This window comes from Silurus meridionalis, chromosome 7 (genome assembly GCF_014805685.1).
Source record: "Silurus meridionalis isolate SWU-2019-XX chromosome 7, ASM1480568v1, whole genome shotgun sequence".
In the NCBI taxonomy this organism is placed as follows: Eukaryota; Metazoa; Chordata; class Actinopteri; order Siluriformes; family Siluridae; genus Silurus; species Silurus meridionalis.
In genome coordinates, this window is record NC_060890.1 from 12,690,335 (window position 1) to 12,706,473 (window position 16,139).

At 39.7% G+C, this 16,139-nt stretch overlaps 2 protein-coding genes across 4 annotated transcripts; one reads left to right on the plus strand and one right to left on the minus strand.

The window, feature by feature from the left end:
* The first annotated feature begins 3,246 nt into the window (after positions 1-3,246).
* nfe2l1b (nfe2 like bZIP transcription factor 1b) lies at positions 3,247-11,297 on the plus strand. 2 transcript variants are annotated; one of them, XM_046853375.1, is made up of 6 exons: positions 3,247-3,450; positions 4,239-5,109; positions 5,958-6,185; positions 6,638-6,727; positions 6,864-7,022; positions 7,119-11,297. In XM_046853375.1, exons 2-6 carry the CDS (start codon positions 4,558-4,560, stop codon positions 8,487-8,489), a joined length of 2,400 nt encoding a protein of 799 aa, XP_046709331.1. In that variant the 5' UTR covers positions 3,247-3,450; positions 4,239-4,557; the 3' UTR covers positions 8,490-11,297. The 2 variants fall into 2 exon arrangements, with proteins under 2 accessions (XP_046709331.1, XP_046709333.1); XM_046853377.1 differs by lacking the exon at positions 3,247-3,450 and adding an exon at positions 3,838-4,102.
* Positions 11,298-11,497: 200 nt separating this feature from the next.
* cbx1b (chromobox homolog 1b (HP1 beta homolog Drosophila)) lies at positions 11,498-16,108 on the minus strand. Of its 2 annotated transcripts, XM_046853380.1 has the most exons (7): positions 15,777-16,108; positions 15,637-15,661; positions 13,848-13,920; positions 13,556-13,730; positions 13,268-13,427; positions 13,052-13,146; positions 11,498-12,901 (listed from the first exon to the last, which is right to left on the minus strand). In XM_046853380.1, exons 3-7 carry the CDS (start codon positions 13,897-13,899, stop codon positions 12,757-12,759), a joined length of 627 nt encoding a protein of 208 aa, XP_046709336.1. In that variant the 5' UTR covers positions 13,900-13,920; positions 15,637-15,661; positions 15,777-16,108; the 3' UTR covers positions 11,498-12,756. The 2 variants fall into 2 exon arrangements, with proteins under 2 accessions (XP_046709336.1, XP_046709335.1); XM_046853379.1 differs by lacking the exon at positions 15,637-15,661 and having other exon boundaries at positions 15,777-16,107.
* Between the last annotated feature and the right edge of the window lie 31 nt (positions 16,109-16,139).

Sequence of the window (16,139 nt, forward strand, 5' to 3'; positions counted from 1 at the left end):
GCTTTTTAGATTCCACTTCTTCTTCTTCTTCTTCTCCTTCTTCTTCTTTCGGCTTCTCCCATTAGGGGTCGCCACGGCGGATCATCCCTCTCCATACCCCTCTGTCCTTTACATCTGCCTCTTTCATCCCAACTACCTGCATGTCTTCCCTCACCATACCCATAAACCTTTTCCTTGACCTTCCTCTTTTCCTCCTTCCTGGTGGCTCCATCCTCAGCATTCTTTTACTGACATACCCCATGTCCCTCCACACGATGCACTTTATGTGACCAGGACACTTACTAGTCCTTAGCCCTGTGTTTTCTGTTTTCTATAATTATTGTTGTATGTAGCATCAGGGTTCAGGAGGAATGTTGTTTAATGTCACTGTGTAATGCCTCAGCGATATATGGTTGAAATGACAATGAAAGCTTCTTGACTTGACTTGTTCAAACCATCTCAATCGCGCCTCCCTTACCGTGTCTTCAAAACGTCCTACATGCGCAGTCCCTCTAATTAACTAATTTTTTAATCCTGTCCATCCTCATGACTCCCAATAAAAATCTCAGCATCTTCAGGTCTGCTACCTCCAGCTCCACCTCCTGTCTTTTGGTCAATGCCAAGACAATGTCTCTAAACCATACAACATCGCAGGTCTCACCACAGTGCTTTAAACTTTCCCTTTCACTCTTGCAGATACCCTTTTATCACACATCACTCCTGCCACTCTTCTCCGCCCACTCCACCCTGCCTGCGCTCTTTTCTTCACTTCTCTAACACACTCTCCATTACTTTGCACTGTTGATCCCAGGTACAAGTGGCTTCCACTACTCTTTCCCATAACTTCATGAGGTGACTGATCAACTTTATTCTGTAATAATTTTTATCCTGTAGTTACTGCAGGTCTGCATATCTCCCTTATTCTTAAAGATCGGTACAAGCACACTCCTCCATTCCTCAGGCATCCTCTCACCTTCCAAAATCTTGTTAAACAATCTGGTTAAAAACTCCATTGACTTCTCTCCAAAACATCTTCATGCTTCTATTGGTATGTCATCTGGTCCTACCAACTTTCCACTCTTCATCCTCTTAATCACTACTCTCACTTCCTACTTCCTGATCCTATCCACTTCCTGCTTCACCATCTCCACATTATCGAACCTTCTCTCTCTCTCTCTCATTTTCCTCATTCATCAGCTGCTCAAAATACTCCCTCCACCTTCTCAACACACTCTCCTCACTAGTAAACGCATTTCTATCTCCATCCTTTATTGCTCTAACTTGCAGCACATCCTTCCCAGCTCGGTCTCTCTGCCTGGCCAATCGGTACAAATCCTTTTCTCCTTCCTTAATGTCCAACTTCTCATACAGCTCCTCATATGTCTTTTCCTTGGCTTTTGCTACATCCCTCTTCACCTGATTCTGCATCTTCTTGTACTCCTGCCTACTTTTCTCATCACTTTGTTAATTCTAATCCTGTTTTGCCAACCTTTTTCTCATGCTTTCCTGTACTTCCTCATTCCACCACCACATCTCTTTGTCTTCTTTTCTATTTCCAGATGTCACATCAAGTACCCTTCTAGCTGTCTCCCTTATCACTTCTGCAGTAGTTGCCCAATCATCCAGCACCTCTTCACCACCACCGAGACCCTGTCCGACCTCTTCCCTGAATCTTATACTACAGTCTTCCTCCTTCAGTTTCCACCATCTTATTCTTTTTTCATTCCTCTAAAGCCATCCTACAGACCACCATCCGATTCTGTCTAGCTACACAGTCCCCTGCCAACACCTTACAGTCTCCAATCTCTTTTAGGTTGCATCTGCTACATAGAGCATAGTCCACCTGTGAGCACCTTCCTCCACTCTTATATGTCACCCTATGATCCTCCTTCTTCTTAAAATATGTATTCACCACTGCCATTTCCATCCTTTTAGCAAAATCTACCACCATCTGCCCTTCTATATTCCTCTCTTAAGACCATACCTACCCATCACCTCCTCATCACCTCTGTTCTCTTCACCAACATGCCCATTAAAGTCTGCCCCAATCACTTATCTTTCTTTCCTCTCCACCACTTTATCCAACTCACAGAAGAATTTTTCTTTCTCCTCTGTTTCACAGCCCACTTGTGGAGCATAATCACTGATGACATTTATCATCACCCCTTTAACTTTCAGCTTCACATTCATCACACTATTAGAAACTTTCTTCATCTCCACTACACTCTTACTGTACTCTTCCTTAAGAATCACCCCTACACCATTTCTCTTTACATCTACACCATGGTAGAACAGTTTTAACCCACCTCCAATGTTCCTGGGCCTTACTCCCTTTCCACTTGTTCTCCTGAACACACAACATACCTTTCTCCGTTCCATTATATTGGCTACCTCTCTCCCTTTACCAGTCATAGTACCAACATTGAAAGCACCCACCCTGACTTCCACTCTCCTACACTTCTCCTTTCCCTGCTGTCTTTGTGGACTTCTTCTTTCTCTCCTTTTCCTCCTTCCTAACGCAACCCTCCCCATTTATCCAGGCTTGATGATTGTTGTAATATAATTATTATTATTAATTCTTCAGTATATTTTAACTTGGCTAGAGAAAATGTGAACACTGTGTTCAGCAGGAAAAACAGGTGTTGTGTACTGTATGAATTCATCATTTGATAAATCAATTTGAGCCGATTTCTCTGTTAGCTATGAAACCAGGCTGCTAATTACCTACAAAGCCAGCAAATAGTTATTATTTCTGAGCTTTTCCCTATGTAAGATTATATTATAGATTATATGACTATATTATTTTTTCTTAAAAAAGAGTATTGGCATATGATAATAGAGCAATGCCTATAGTAAAAATACATTTTTCTAAGCAAAAATCTCATTGATTGTATGTATATTAATTCAGAATTTTATTTTGAAATATCAATATTTAGAGTTATTTGTCTTGACATTACATATCAACATTTTGACACAATGCTGCTGTCAAAAACTAAAGATTTTTTCCCCTTCTTCTGAGGTTTAAAAACTTTTCAGTTTGTATTTAAAGTGATGTTTGGGTTGGTTTGCTAACAACCATATAAATGTCTCTGATTGAAAAAATTAAAGCGATCAGTTATTTCTTTATTTATTTTCTGATGTAGTAAAGTGAGTTACACGAGTCCAATATTATTACACGTGTAAAAAGGGGCGGTGATCGTTGTTGTTTTTCCTGATTAATGATCTCATTCAGACGTGAGCCCTGGAATATTCTACGCATGCGCGTTATCAAAAACGTGTTCCTCTGTCAGGGAACTTATCGGCAAGGGAGAAATTTTGCAAGTCATGGTGGGCCATTCAAGCCAGCACTTACGATAACATTAAATAATTCTATGGAAAGAAACGATCTTTTTTTTTTCCTTTCAAGAAAGTGGCCACTGCTTATGAGTGCCGTCTAGATATTTCCGGCTGTTTTATCTCTAAACACTTTGTGTAAGTATGAACGGAGGGTTTTTAAATCTGGCTGAATAGCTAGGTTAGCCAGTTAGCCTGTCTGGGACAAGGGAACTAGCCGGCTAATTGTCGTTCGTTGCTAATGTATAATGTATACGTGTTACTGTATATAATCTTGTAGCGTTTGGAAGAACTTATTTTATACGCGTATTGGTGTCTGTACCGCATTAATACATAAAGGCGTATAAGATCCTCGGAGTTGTTTTGATATTTTCGGGGTCCTCACTAGCTTTTCGCCTCAGTGCCCGCCCCTGGAGCGTTCTCATTGATGGGGATACGAGAAACGCCGGCGCATGATGCTTCTCATTGCTTCGCGAGAAGCTCCTCAGCCAATCAGATATTGTTGCGCCACTTGTTGCTAACGTTGTTGGTGATTGCCGATAGCGGAAGTAGGAAAGAGCACTTCCTGGATGTTAAGCATATAAATAGCGTTTTGTTTGTTATTCGGGAGACAGTTAATAGACGTCTGGACCGCCGGCATTGTTCAGAAACCGATATTTAAGTGGTTTTCCATGATTTCATTGTGTTCTTGAGGAGGATCGCTCGTGTTATTCTGTTTGTTTGGCCGTGTAGGAGGTTAGTCGGCAGATGGGCTCGTGATGGCACGGAGAGGAGGGAGGCAGGAATTAATGTACGTTAACGCCAGAACTGCAAGATACCAAACTCTCAGGAGGAATAAGAGCTTTTGGGGACGGGATTGAAAAGAATTCACTGTACATTTGGCCCTGAACTTGTGCTGATTCTTCTTTTTTTTTTGTCATCTGCAGATCGGAGGAGCTTTCAGGAAGTAATTGAAAATTAAATGGTGGGATCTAAGCATCTGACTGGATAGACACTTGAAACTGAGGACAAAGGAACTTAAATTCCCCCCTTAATTTCCCTAAACAAGCCTATGTTTTCGTAAACCCCCATTATTATTTTTTTTTTGTAATGGTTGCTTGACATTTACTAGTTATTTATGATATAAAGCACTTAGTGTGTAAGTGTTAGATCTAGTGTAAATCTTCTGTGCGTTTTTTTTTTCCTTTCTTTTTTTTTTTTTTTAGTTTTGTTTTTAACTTTTCAATTTATTTCCTTTGCCAAGAAATGCTTTACTTGAAAAAGTACTTCACAGAGGGTCTGATTCAGTTCACTATCCTCCTGAGTCTCATTGGGGTGCGGGTGGACGTGGACACCTATTTAAACAGTCAGCTGCCCCCGCTCCGTGAAATCATCTTGGGCCCGAGCTCAGCCTACACACAGACACAGTTCCACAACCTGCGCAACACCCTGGACGGCTATGGCATCCATCCGAAAAGCGTGGACCTGGATCATTTCTTTGCCATTCGTCGGCTGCTGAATCAGGTGCGCTCTCTGGATCACCTGCGTGTGCCCAGCACTGAGCTGAACGCTTGGTTGGTTCACCGTGACCCTGAGACTGTGGTGTCTGCAACCAGCCAGTCCAGTCCCACCATTGCTCTGGACAATGGCGGCAGCCTGGAGGACGTGAACAGCCCTGAACCCTCGGCCATGAGAGGGGCCGGCAGCACTTCTGAATCATCCTACAACCTTAATGGAGAGGACAGTTTGGGTGCTGTGGCCCCCGAGGCCAATGAGGAACAAGGCAGCAGGGACAGCGTTGATGAGCTTTCTAAAGAGGTGGAGTGTTTTATAATGGCTTTCTGAATCTGTTGGCACTGATTTATTTTTACTTGTGTGGGTAAATTTTAATGCTAAATCTTGCTGCATTTTGAGATAATTTCAATGGGTGTGGCAGCAGTCTCATACTGCCTGTGATGTATTTTTTTCTTGTACCTCCTAACCTAGGATTATACAAATGGCATGTTCTATATTTTACCAGCATTGTCTATGATTTTTTTATTGTTAATAGGAGCTATGTATATGCATAGCATACTATTGCCGAAAAGAATCCTTAAGAATACAAAGCAGGCAGCTTTTAGGAGAGCAGACGCCCCGTTTGTATTTGTCAGTTTTTTCCCTTAATCATCACAAAGTTTCATAGTGTTAGTGTTTATTTTTAGCAACTGCAGCTGGAAAATACCTAAAAGGCATGAGGTCCAATCCATTTTAGAATCTAGGTCAGTTTGATGCGATAGAGGATTAAATATCAGATGCAGGCATGGTATAAGTTAGGTAACCATTTTTAAAATACCAGGTAGCGAATAATCAGTTAACATGTCAATTTTTTAGTTTTAATTTGGCTTGCCTGCCAAAGAGTGCCACATATCTATTGCTTCACAGTTGGTCTTATTATAGTGGTGTCATTAATGTGTCACTGAAGATGACCTGGGAGGACTTCACAGTTCATTACACTATAGAAAACATTTCCGGTGCTTATTGTGTTTGTGTGATGCTCACTTTTTTACATACTTTGCCCCCATGTCAGACAAAATTCTTCTTTTTTTTTTTTTTTTTACTACATATGTGGACCAAGCCCTTTACTTTAGTCTTCTGACCTCAGTATGGTCCTGCATATTTTTCTCTAGGACATAGACCTTATAGATATCCTCTGGAGACAGGATATTGACCTCGGAGCTGGACGGGAAGTGTTTAACTACAGCAGCAGGCAGAAGGATGGTGAGGCAGATAAACCGAATGAGACAAACGAGGAGGCAGGTGTACGGGAGGAGGACTGGAGAAATGGAATCAATTTGCAGGAGGGTCAGGGCATAACTCTTGTGGATGGAGAGACCGGAGAGAGCATACCTGAGGAGGTAGCACTTTATTGTTTATTATGATTATTAGTGTTGTCATTTTATTTTGAATGTTTGAGCTTTCTATACTACTTGGGTTAAGCAAGACTGAAGTGCACAAGGCTGGTGTTTATCTCTGCAGTAAGTAGCAGCAGCAGCAGCGTTTTCCATATTGCGTTTAGGATCCATAGATCTGGCCACACACATCTCATTCTAATTTTAACTAAAAACCTATTTTTAATTGCTGAAATAATTGCTTTAAAAGCTTGTAAACATGTCTAATTGGTCAATTTGTACTTACGGCAATGAATAATTAATGTCAAAATAAATAACCAACTTTTTGTCAATTTCACTTGACATGTCTATGTAATTCATGTAGGAAATATCTAGAGGGTCTTGGTAAAAGATCATGTACAGCTCAAGCAATTTGACCTTGCAGAGGCAATAACCTTTCTCGTTATCTTTCTGTCTAGCTCCCCAGCCTTGGCACACAGACATCAATGTCTCTACAGGAATGTCTGAGGCTTCTGGAGGCCACCTTCCCTTTTGGAGAGGAATCGGAGGTACCAGATCCTTGCTAATACTAATGCTATTATTATCATGACTGTTTTTTTGTATTTATTTATTGTTTTTAACTTTTCTCTTTCTAAGAAAGTGATTCCTTTAATTATTGTTTGTTTTTCCTTGTTCAATTTAAAGTTCCAGGGTACAGAAGCTGCCCCTCAACTGAGTGAGCCAGCCGAAAATGTTCCTTCGACATCCCAGGGGCTTTCGCTGTCTTCCCCTTTGCCTCAGTCTGATGCACCTTTAGACTTGGAACAGCAATGGCAGGACATAATGGCAATCATGGAGCTGCAGGTTTGTATTCTCTGCACATTCTTTATAATCCTATGGCATAATAGATGCTTAAATTTGACAGAATCTCTCAGTACATTTGTCACCTCTTTCCGCAAGGAAATGGAGGTGAATAACGCGCCGGAAAATGGAAATCTCAACAACAACACGAATGACACTCCTGCTAACGCCAGCGAATTGGGCACAATGTCAAGTTTTGGTGTTGCACAATCCAGTCTCATTAACCAGGATGTGAGTCTTCATCAGGCATCCCTCCCAAGCTGCAGTCAGGACCTTCCCAATCTTTTCAACCCAGATTTAGATCCTTCTGTTGGGCAGCGGCCTACTCTCGTTAGGCTCTCCGCCAGCAATTCATCTAATGTCAACTCAACGTTTGGAGTCACAAATCTTACTGGGCTGTTTCTCCCACCACTCAACAGCACCAACAACTTGACCTCTTCCCCAGCGCTGCCTGATCCATTTGTTAGCCTGCTGGAAGAGTCCATGTTGGATGAAATTAGCCTGTTAGATCTTGCAATGGAGGAAGGCTTTAGTCAGGCTCAAGCCTCACAACTAGAAGATGAGCTCGACTCAGACTCTGGATTGTCTTTGGATTCTGGACACAGCCCTGTCTCTCCCAGCAATTCTGAGACATCATGTTCCTCAGCTGCATCTTCTTCCTCCACTTCTGCCACTTTCTCTGAGGAAGGTGCAGTGGGCTACAGCACAGATTCTGAAGTGGTGGCCGATGCAGAGGAGGGAGCTGTTGGAGGTTACCAGCCTGAATATAGCAAGCTGTGCCGCATGAGCTATCAGGACCCATCTCATTTTCATAACCTGCCACAGCTGGACAGCATCAATCACAACCACACCTACAATCTGCCACTGGCCTCCTCATACCCTGAGCAGCCACAGATGCTTGGATCCTGCAGTAAAAAGTGCAGAGATAAGCACCTGCAACAAACCAAGATTCATCCAGCACGAGAATTCATCGACAAGCAGTCGAGCCGCGACGAACGTCGGGCCAAAGCCATGAAAATTCCATTTTCCAATGATAAAATTGTCAACCTTCCTGTTGAAGAGTTCAACGAGCTTCTGTCCAAACACCATCTCACTGAAGCCCAACTTTCTCTCATTCGTGATATCCGCAGACGTGGGAAAAACAAAATGGCTGCGCAGAACTGCCGCAAACGCAAGCTGGACACCATCATCAACCTTGAGCAAGGTGTGCAGGATCTGCGGCGTGACAAAGCCCGGCTGCTGAAGGAGAAGATGGAATGTCTGCGCTGTATCAGGCAGATGAAGCAGAAGGTGCAAAACCTTTATCAGGAAGTATTCAGCCAGCTGCGTGATGAACAAGGCAGACCATATCCTGCTAGCGAGTATTGCCTGCAGTACAGTGCTGATGGTAGCGTGCTCATTACACCTCGAAGCATGACGCTTGAGCAAAGTCGTAAGCCTGAGAAGAAACAGAAGGACAAAAAGAAGTGAGGTCCTGCTTCTTTCTTTTGCTGCCAAGGTTCCACCACAAAAATACTATACGGTGGAAGTAAATGATGTTTATTTTTCCTTTGAGAAGATTCTAGCAAGGAAAAGAAAATTGCACTGTCAGTGTTGTTCCTGCATTAGGTTTTCTCCTTTTTTCTTTCTTTTGGTTCAAATGTTTTCTCCAGAAATATGAAGCAGAATTGCTTTTTAAAGTTCCAATTTTCTGTTAATTTACTTGGAGTATGACCTGAATGGTAAATTGACTGAATCTAAGAAGAGTAAAAGAGGCAAACCATAGCTGTGGAGACACTGGCTAATCTGAGGACAAATTGAGGAATGACCTTAATCTCCATCGAGATCCCAAAAACAAACAAACAAAAAAAAAGAATGCAAGGCTAGCTGCTGATCAGCCATAGGGCTTTTTAGTATTGGCCTCTGGAGTATGTGAATACCCTGCCAATAGTCCTTTAGTGTTAAAGAGGAGCGCCCTTGTTTCTGAAGATGGTGGCGTATCCCTCGGAAGTTGGAAGATGTACTTTTGTGCTGAGAAAACGAATGCAAAAGAAAGCATACCCTCAGTAACCAAATGGTTGTGTATGTTTTGTTTCCTGTTCCATCACAGTGGTCATTTCTGTACCATTACCAATGTGATCACAATGACATGACATAACATAAGGAAATGACACGTCCTGTGGACAATTACATTTGAAACCTGACAGGTTTCTTTGGGTATTAATACCACTTGCCATGGAGTTTGGAAAAGTTGGACAAAGTATAACGGTTAAGAATGAGTTTGAGGTAGTGTTTGCGGCTGGTATGAATGAGATGAAAATTAAATACTGAGTAAAGATGCACACTGCATTGCTAATAAATCAGCTTCTGTGCTCTGCTCATTGCTGTAAATCATCTCTGTCGCTTGGATGTAAGCTCTCTTTCAAGTCTTTAGCAGTCGTTTCTCTTCTTTCCATAGTTTTTCTCTCCGTGCATAAACTGCTACATAAGCTACAGGGCCTAAATTTTTTTTCCTACTGAATTCTGTCAGAAGCATTTCACTGCTTGCACTTGGGCGTTCTTAAAAGAAAAGAAAAAATCAAAACAACCATGAAAAAAAAAAAACTGTACAGAGTTACGTTGAATAACAGCTGATCACCTGCTTTTCAGACTTAGTTTTTGATGTAGTACCGGACTGCTATGTTGTGCAAGCAACAGGTGCCAAGTACAGTTCTCACTCCAAGACATTTTCTTTTAGTTGCAGTAGTTTTCTGTTTGATTGTCATTGAACAAGTTACTCTGAAATAATGAGAAAATCGGAATTAATGTTCACATCATTAGAGCATAGTTCTGTTGCAGTTCCTTTTTTGAATGAACCAATGTGTAAAAGTGTGAAGTGAATATCACTTTTTCCCCACTCCCCTTTACTTGTGGAACCTCCCCTGTTCAACAGACAAACTCTTAACACTACAAGGTTCTTGCTTAGTGAAAAAAATTTACCTGGAGACCTAAAATGCTGCTTAGCATGTACCCCTGAAATCAGATCATTCTTATAGGCAGCATAAAAGTCGCTTTTGGTTGATTCAGGGGACTAGCATACATGTGATGTGTAACATCTTCTAAATGGAGCTTAAGCACTAATGAGAGCTTTAATCTTCACTAGATGAATCCATCTTCATTGTTTTTTCACTTTTACCAGTTTCCATTGATCACATCTACACTGCACACATGCAGCGCCACCTGTGCGTGGAGTTATTATCCTGTCAAATATATAAAACCAATTATATCAATTTTTTTCAATTGAAAAAGAATTGGTCATCTGTAACTGCGATTATAACCTTCTGATACAAATGGCACCCCATCAAATAGACATTTTTACATGTCTTGTTTTTGTTATTTCCAGACACACTTTGAGAAGTTAACAGCTTTTGTATTATCGCTGTGTACGCTGCCAAAGCGCTTCGTTGGCACTTTCCTCAATCTTTATAATGATAACCAATTAAAAGGTGTAATGTCACAGAACGCTAAGGAGGCTGGCCTCAGAGAGCTACATATTAACATCAAGCAGTTCACCTAGATAAGGCGTCTATAATCATCCATTCTGGGCCAGTATGGTTTTCATATTTTGAGGGAAAAAAATGGTCATTGAAAATCTAAAGTTAGTTGAATTAAGTATAATTATATATGGTATTAAAAGCAGCCATACTGACTGACAAGATTGAATGCCACTGGCTTTCAGATCATATTCTTAAGGCATCAAAACTATGCACGTGAAGCAGTGTTTAATCCCATCAACAGTCTGTCAAGTATAAACTGAATGTTTGAATGTGTATTTGAAATAGCCACAACATGCATACATTTAGATTTTCTTCAAATTTAAGTGACTTTGCAATTTCATAAAAAGGGGTTTGTCAGGAAATGCACTCTGTACACGATGGTCTGGTTGTTGCAATATGCAAGGAGAAAACGTCACCATTATTTTGATGAGAGAACCTTTTAAGATATTCTATAGGTTTGAAGTAGATCAATTAAATTATTTAAACAACGACAAAAGATCAGACATGGAAACTGCTTAAAATAGCTCCTGGTCATATGTTGTCACTACTTGTCACCATGCACTGATTTGTTTTGTGTCTTGTTTGTTTTGTAAATATGTTCATGTCTTGTTTTGATTTTAAAATATTTTGGCCCTCTGTGTTTCACCAGGCCTTTCTGACACCTATTTTATTTTGATTCACTTCTCGATTTTGAAAGATTTGCTGGCAATCTGGGAATTATTTTTTTTTGGTCGGTTAATAAACTTTTTTTTTATTATTATTATTTTCAAGTCATATTTTGCCTTGTGGTTAAGTTCGAGATAGAGCATGTAAATGCTAAATGAGAAAAACACAGATGTAGAGAGTATAGTGCCTTAAAAGACAGAAGTTTCACCCCAAATAATTCTCAGACTCCTTGGCATATGCTAGAGACCGTACATTGTATAATACTTCATTATACATGCAAATTAAAACAAGAACAACTACATCAATCCTACTTTTATTCAACTGACAAAAATGATTTAGTGTAAAAAAAAAAAAAATGTGATTTAGAGAACATAATCAGGTAATTGAACTTAAACCCATAAACATGGACACTACACTTGATTTACAATATGGTAATTAAGTATGAATATAAAATAGTCAAGAAACTCACTGTGCAAATGATTAGTGGTTTGGGGACATCAACGTTTTTTTTGTTTTTTTTGTTTTTGTGTTTATAAATAACGACCACCAGTTTGCAACTAAAAATAGACTTTGATGACTATAAAATCACATTTATGATTAAATGTTAATTTTACAAACATTTCCAAAGCAGCTTCAACTACTGCACACACTTTCGTCTGCAGATGTTCCTCAGAGATGCTCTGCTGTGCTCTTGGAGGACTTGGTGGAGGTTTGTAAAGCTGAGTGGGTGCTTGTATTGAATTTTTCACTTCTCAAGCTCAATTATGTTAATGCATCTTAATACCAGGTGACAGGCAGGGAAGAACATGTCAGAGTATTACTTTTCAAGTAATTACTTTTGTCTCTAAATATCTCCTGCACTGCATAGTTTTGGGTTATGTTTGGAAAAAAAACCAAGATGTCCCCAAACATTTAATAGAGTTTTTTTTATGCAGTGTTGTGGGAAAAAAAAGAACTTATTAAATAATAGCACCTACATTAATAACCAAAACAGTGATTTGTGTTTGCTGGTAAGAGTGAATTTCAATAAACACTATTCAGTACTATTAGATGGGACTCTTATATTTCAAAAACACTGTACATGTATTTCTCTAAGGGTGTTTCAAGACTTGGCTTGTTTTTTGGAAAATATATAAAACAATCTTTGTCTTTTTTCTATATATAATTTTGGTTAAGGCAGCAATTTGTTTAAATCAGTCCAATGTAAAGGACGTACAGGAATATATTTCAAGAAAGCCTTTTGGGAACTGGTAAGAAATGGCCAGTGTTGTAATCTACACAGGTTATAGAACACAATTTGGATAGAGAAGCTGCCCAGCTGCTAACTATCTCCGTGATCAAGATAAAAATAAAAACAAACAGAAAAAGTAGTAGTCTACTGAAACTTAGCTGCACTATGACTGAAATATACCAGAGCCTATGTAAATGACAGGTACTCTTTAATTGCCTGAGGTGCTGTGTGTTTCAGTGGTGTAAATTCAAATAAACCTTTTTGCTGCCTTTTTACTTCAGAAGATTAAAAGTGTAAATATTCCCGATAGCTTCCAATGGTGTGCCTAGTTTTTCTCATCCTTCTTCTCCTCTTCATCAGTGGGGTAAGAATGCCAGGTGAGACGCTCCTCATAGAAAGAAATGACAACTTGTGGACACTTTACATTCGCTTCCTTGGCTGGAACAAGATCAGCCTCATCAGAGTTCTTCCTGTGAATGACAAAAAACAAAACAAAGCTTTTACAAGTCACTTCATTTGAGATCACTAGATTTCGAAGTGATACTGAACAGGAACTGGATGATCTAATCCAGGACCTGAGGTGAGGCAGTTTTAAACCAGGCATCCAGCTCCATACACACCATTTCATGAGGAACATAAGTTCTCCGCTTGAATCTGTAGCACCAATGATCCTCTCGGGATCCAACCCACGAGCAAAGCCTCTGAGTTTCTCTGGCTAAATTAAAGGAATGGTAATTAAGACATGGTTTATCCCATGAAGTGGAGTTAGGCTCTGAGTATTTCAAAATGTGCTTCTTACCCAGTGAGTGAATTTTCTTGTTCTCCAGAATCCTTACCTCATCCTTGCGTTTTTTAAGCTGGCTCTCTCTTCCGTCACCATCTGTGTCGGCACGCCGCTTGCCACCTGATTCATTAGCAGTTCGCTGAGATTGCAGGTATTCTGCGATGAGATCCGGGCAATCTAAATTTTCTTCAGGCTCCCATGTGTTGTCTTCACTGAAAATCCAAACATAGACAGCATACATCAAAACAACATTGTAATTTACTACAACTAGGATTTAAATCCTCTCCAAGCTGAATAAGTTAACAATCACTGTGCCACAAATGATTGCACGTATACCCACTTTGAAAAGCCTTTCCACTTGAGGAGATACTCTATCCTTCCCTTCACAATACGTCGATCCAAGACTTTCTCCACAACGTACTCTTCTTCCTCTTCCTCTACCACCTCTTCCACTTTCTTTTTGTTTTGCTTTTTTCCACCTGCTGGCTGCTTGCTTTCAGTTGGAACAGCAGGTGCTGTCAGCAGAAGAATGACCAAGCATGAGCATGTCCACTGCCGCAGCTTTAGACAGGGATTTAAAATGAGTATTAAATGTCCCTTGTTTCATTACAAAGTGAAATGAAATGCCAAACCTTCTGTCACTACAGCAGGAGCATCAACTGGCGTCTCTGGCATCTGGCTCATGTTCTTGACAGATCTTAACACCTGGAAATACACAGGAATAAAGATAGAGCAGGTGTGCACAAGCTGTTCTGGGAGGTGTCAATTATTTTCATGTTCAATTCATCAGTCGATTTGTTGATTACTACGGTCTTTTTGTAACAATCTCGACGTTTTAAGTTTTAAGTGCATGGTGTAGACTCTTCAATACCAGAAAATAATGTCTTAAGCATGGACAAGTCAGCAACATCAGTCACCAATAGGCACTTGAACTTGTGACTCATACCACAGACTCTACATACAAGACTGCAAACCAATGACAAAAAAATATTTTTTTATTATAATCTATAAAGTATATAAAGACGACCAGCACAAAGAGGGAAAGAAAAGCTTCTCAAGCCATTGTTGTTTTGGTTTTGTTCTGCATTGATTGTTGGTGCAGGATACATTCAGATTTCAATTTCATTTTCATTTTTGTTTAATTATATGTTTTGTGAATACATTTTCAAATAGAGATACATTTTCCTTTTTTCCACAACTGCATTGTATTGTATTGTATTTAAGCATTTTATTACTATATTATCAATGCATTCATTCTTGGCTTTATCCAGGTCAGGATCACTCTTAGCTTATCATGTGTGTTTTGGGAATAGATTGTAAACAGTATTCATTTATTCAAGCCTAGAGGCAGTTCAGCCAATTAACCACATGGGATGTTTTTAGGAAGTCAGAGAAAATCAGAAAAACCAGGAAAATAAAACACATTTATATGCATAAGGAAAAGGAACACTATTTAGCTAAATGTAAATTTATTTTGAAAAAAATCCATGATTTGCATGTCCATTGCAGCCTTGTGACAGTTTCCCAACCCAGCCATGAGAATATAACACACACCACGTATGAAAAAGTTTGGAAAGCATTTTGCTAAAAATGTGTTAATTTCCCCAGTGTATAGAGACTTTAATAGTTTACTAGTTCATGTGTAATGGCTACATAAAACATATTACTTGTTGCTAACTAATTACAAAAATTATACATAGTGTAATGTACTCAGGGTGGATTTGTGTCCACGTTTCAATGGAATTAAACTTAAATGAAAAGTAAAAATACTTTTAATCCAAGTTCCTCATAAGATCATACAAAACTATAGTGACTGAGTTTATGGTGCACTGAACATGCAGATGTTTGCTGTACCACCACTGTGACCCCACCTGAGGAAAATGATAGAGCAAAATTAATCATTCACATGATCCCAACTTAAATCTTGCTTAGAATTTAGTTTTGTACATAATTCAATCCTTGAGCAAAATCTCATCTGAGCAATAAATATTGGGAGATGAGAGTGTAGGAAAAAATGGAAAGTACCTGTAAGTACTGGTGTAACGTCTATCTATCTATCTATCTATCTATCTATATATATATATATATATATATATATATATATATATATATATATATATATATATACTGCACATCTGGAACATCTCCAACATTATGGTCAAATATATTAGAAGTGTTTTGTTCAAAAAGTATTTATTGCACTGAAATAAGACTGTCATAATTAATGCAGGCTCGCGTTATAAATGAAATAGATGAGAGAACTAAAGACGACGCGGCTACTTTTTCTCAGTGGAATTCAAAGCATCCCCCGCCATGTTGACTTGGTGTAATACACTGTAGATTTAGAGAAATCTCAGGCTGCAGGAGATGTCTGTTTTTCCCCCCTCATTGCTGGTGATCATTAGCGCAGATTACACTTACAGCCCCGGGTGCAGTAGCTGCTCCTCTGGCACATCGCGCACGTCAAGCGGGCGGACGGATTAAAAACCACATCATGAAGGGGCTGAGGGGAGAAAATAAATATAAAAAAAACAAAAAAACAAACAAAAAAAAACACTTACTTGCAAATGTCTCGCCACGAAATAGATGCTCTGGTGCAGTGTAATAGTATAGAGATCAGAATGTCTCAGCGGTAATTAAGGGTGACTGATCAAGATGTATTGAATTGCTGCTTTTTGCAGGGTTACAATGGGGATCAGTTACAATAACAACATGGTCGGCAGGCTACACAGAGCCTCAGCGCAGGCGTCCTGTGCGCCCTCCTTCACTCACGACAAGCTTCATTATTCTCCACCTATATGACCACAATACTGAGGAAAAGTCAAATAAAGTTGCAGTGTACATTTCGTCCATTTTTTGTCAATTATTGCTTGAAAAAAATGTTTGTCACTGAATAAACGATGTTGCATTCCCCCTCTCCAGGC

Coding starts and splice junctions, on each gene's coding strand:
- nfe2l1b (XM_046853375.1), top strand. CDS start 4,558: ATGCTTTACTTGAAAAAGTACTTCACAGAGGGTCTGATTCAGTTCACT. Junction 6,728..6,863: donor CTTTTGGAGAGGAATCGGAG/GTACCAGATCCT, acceptor TTCAATTTAAAG/TTCCAGGGTACAGAAGCTGC. Junction 7,023..7,118: donor TGGCAATCATGGAGCTGCAG/GTTTGTATTCTC, acceptor TCTTTCCGCAAG/GAAATGGAGGTGAATAACGC.
- cbx1b (XM_046853380.1), bottom strand. CDS start 13,899: ATGAGCCAGATGCCAGAGACGCCAGTTGATGCTCCTGCTGTAGTGACA. Junction 13,428..13,555: donor AAGTGGAAAGGCTTTTCAAA/GTGGGTATACGT, acceptor TTGGATTTTCAG/TGAAGACAACACATGGGAGC. Junction 13,147..13,267: donor TTAAAAAACGCAAGGATGAG/GTAAGGATTCTG, acceptor CCTTTAATTTAG/CCAGAGAAACTCAGAGGCTT.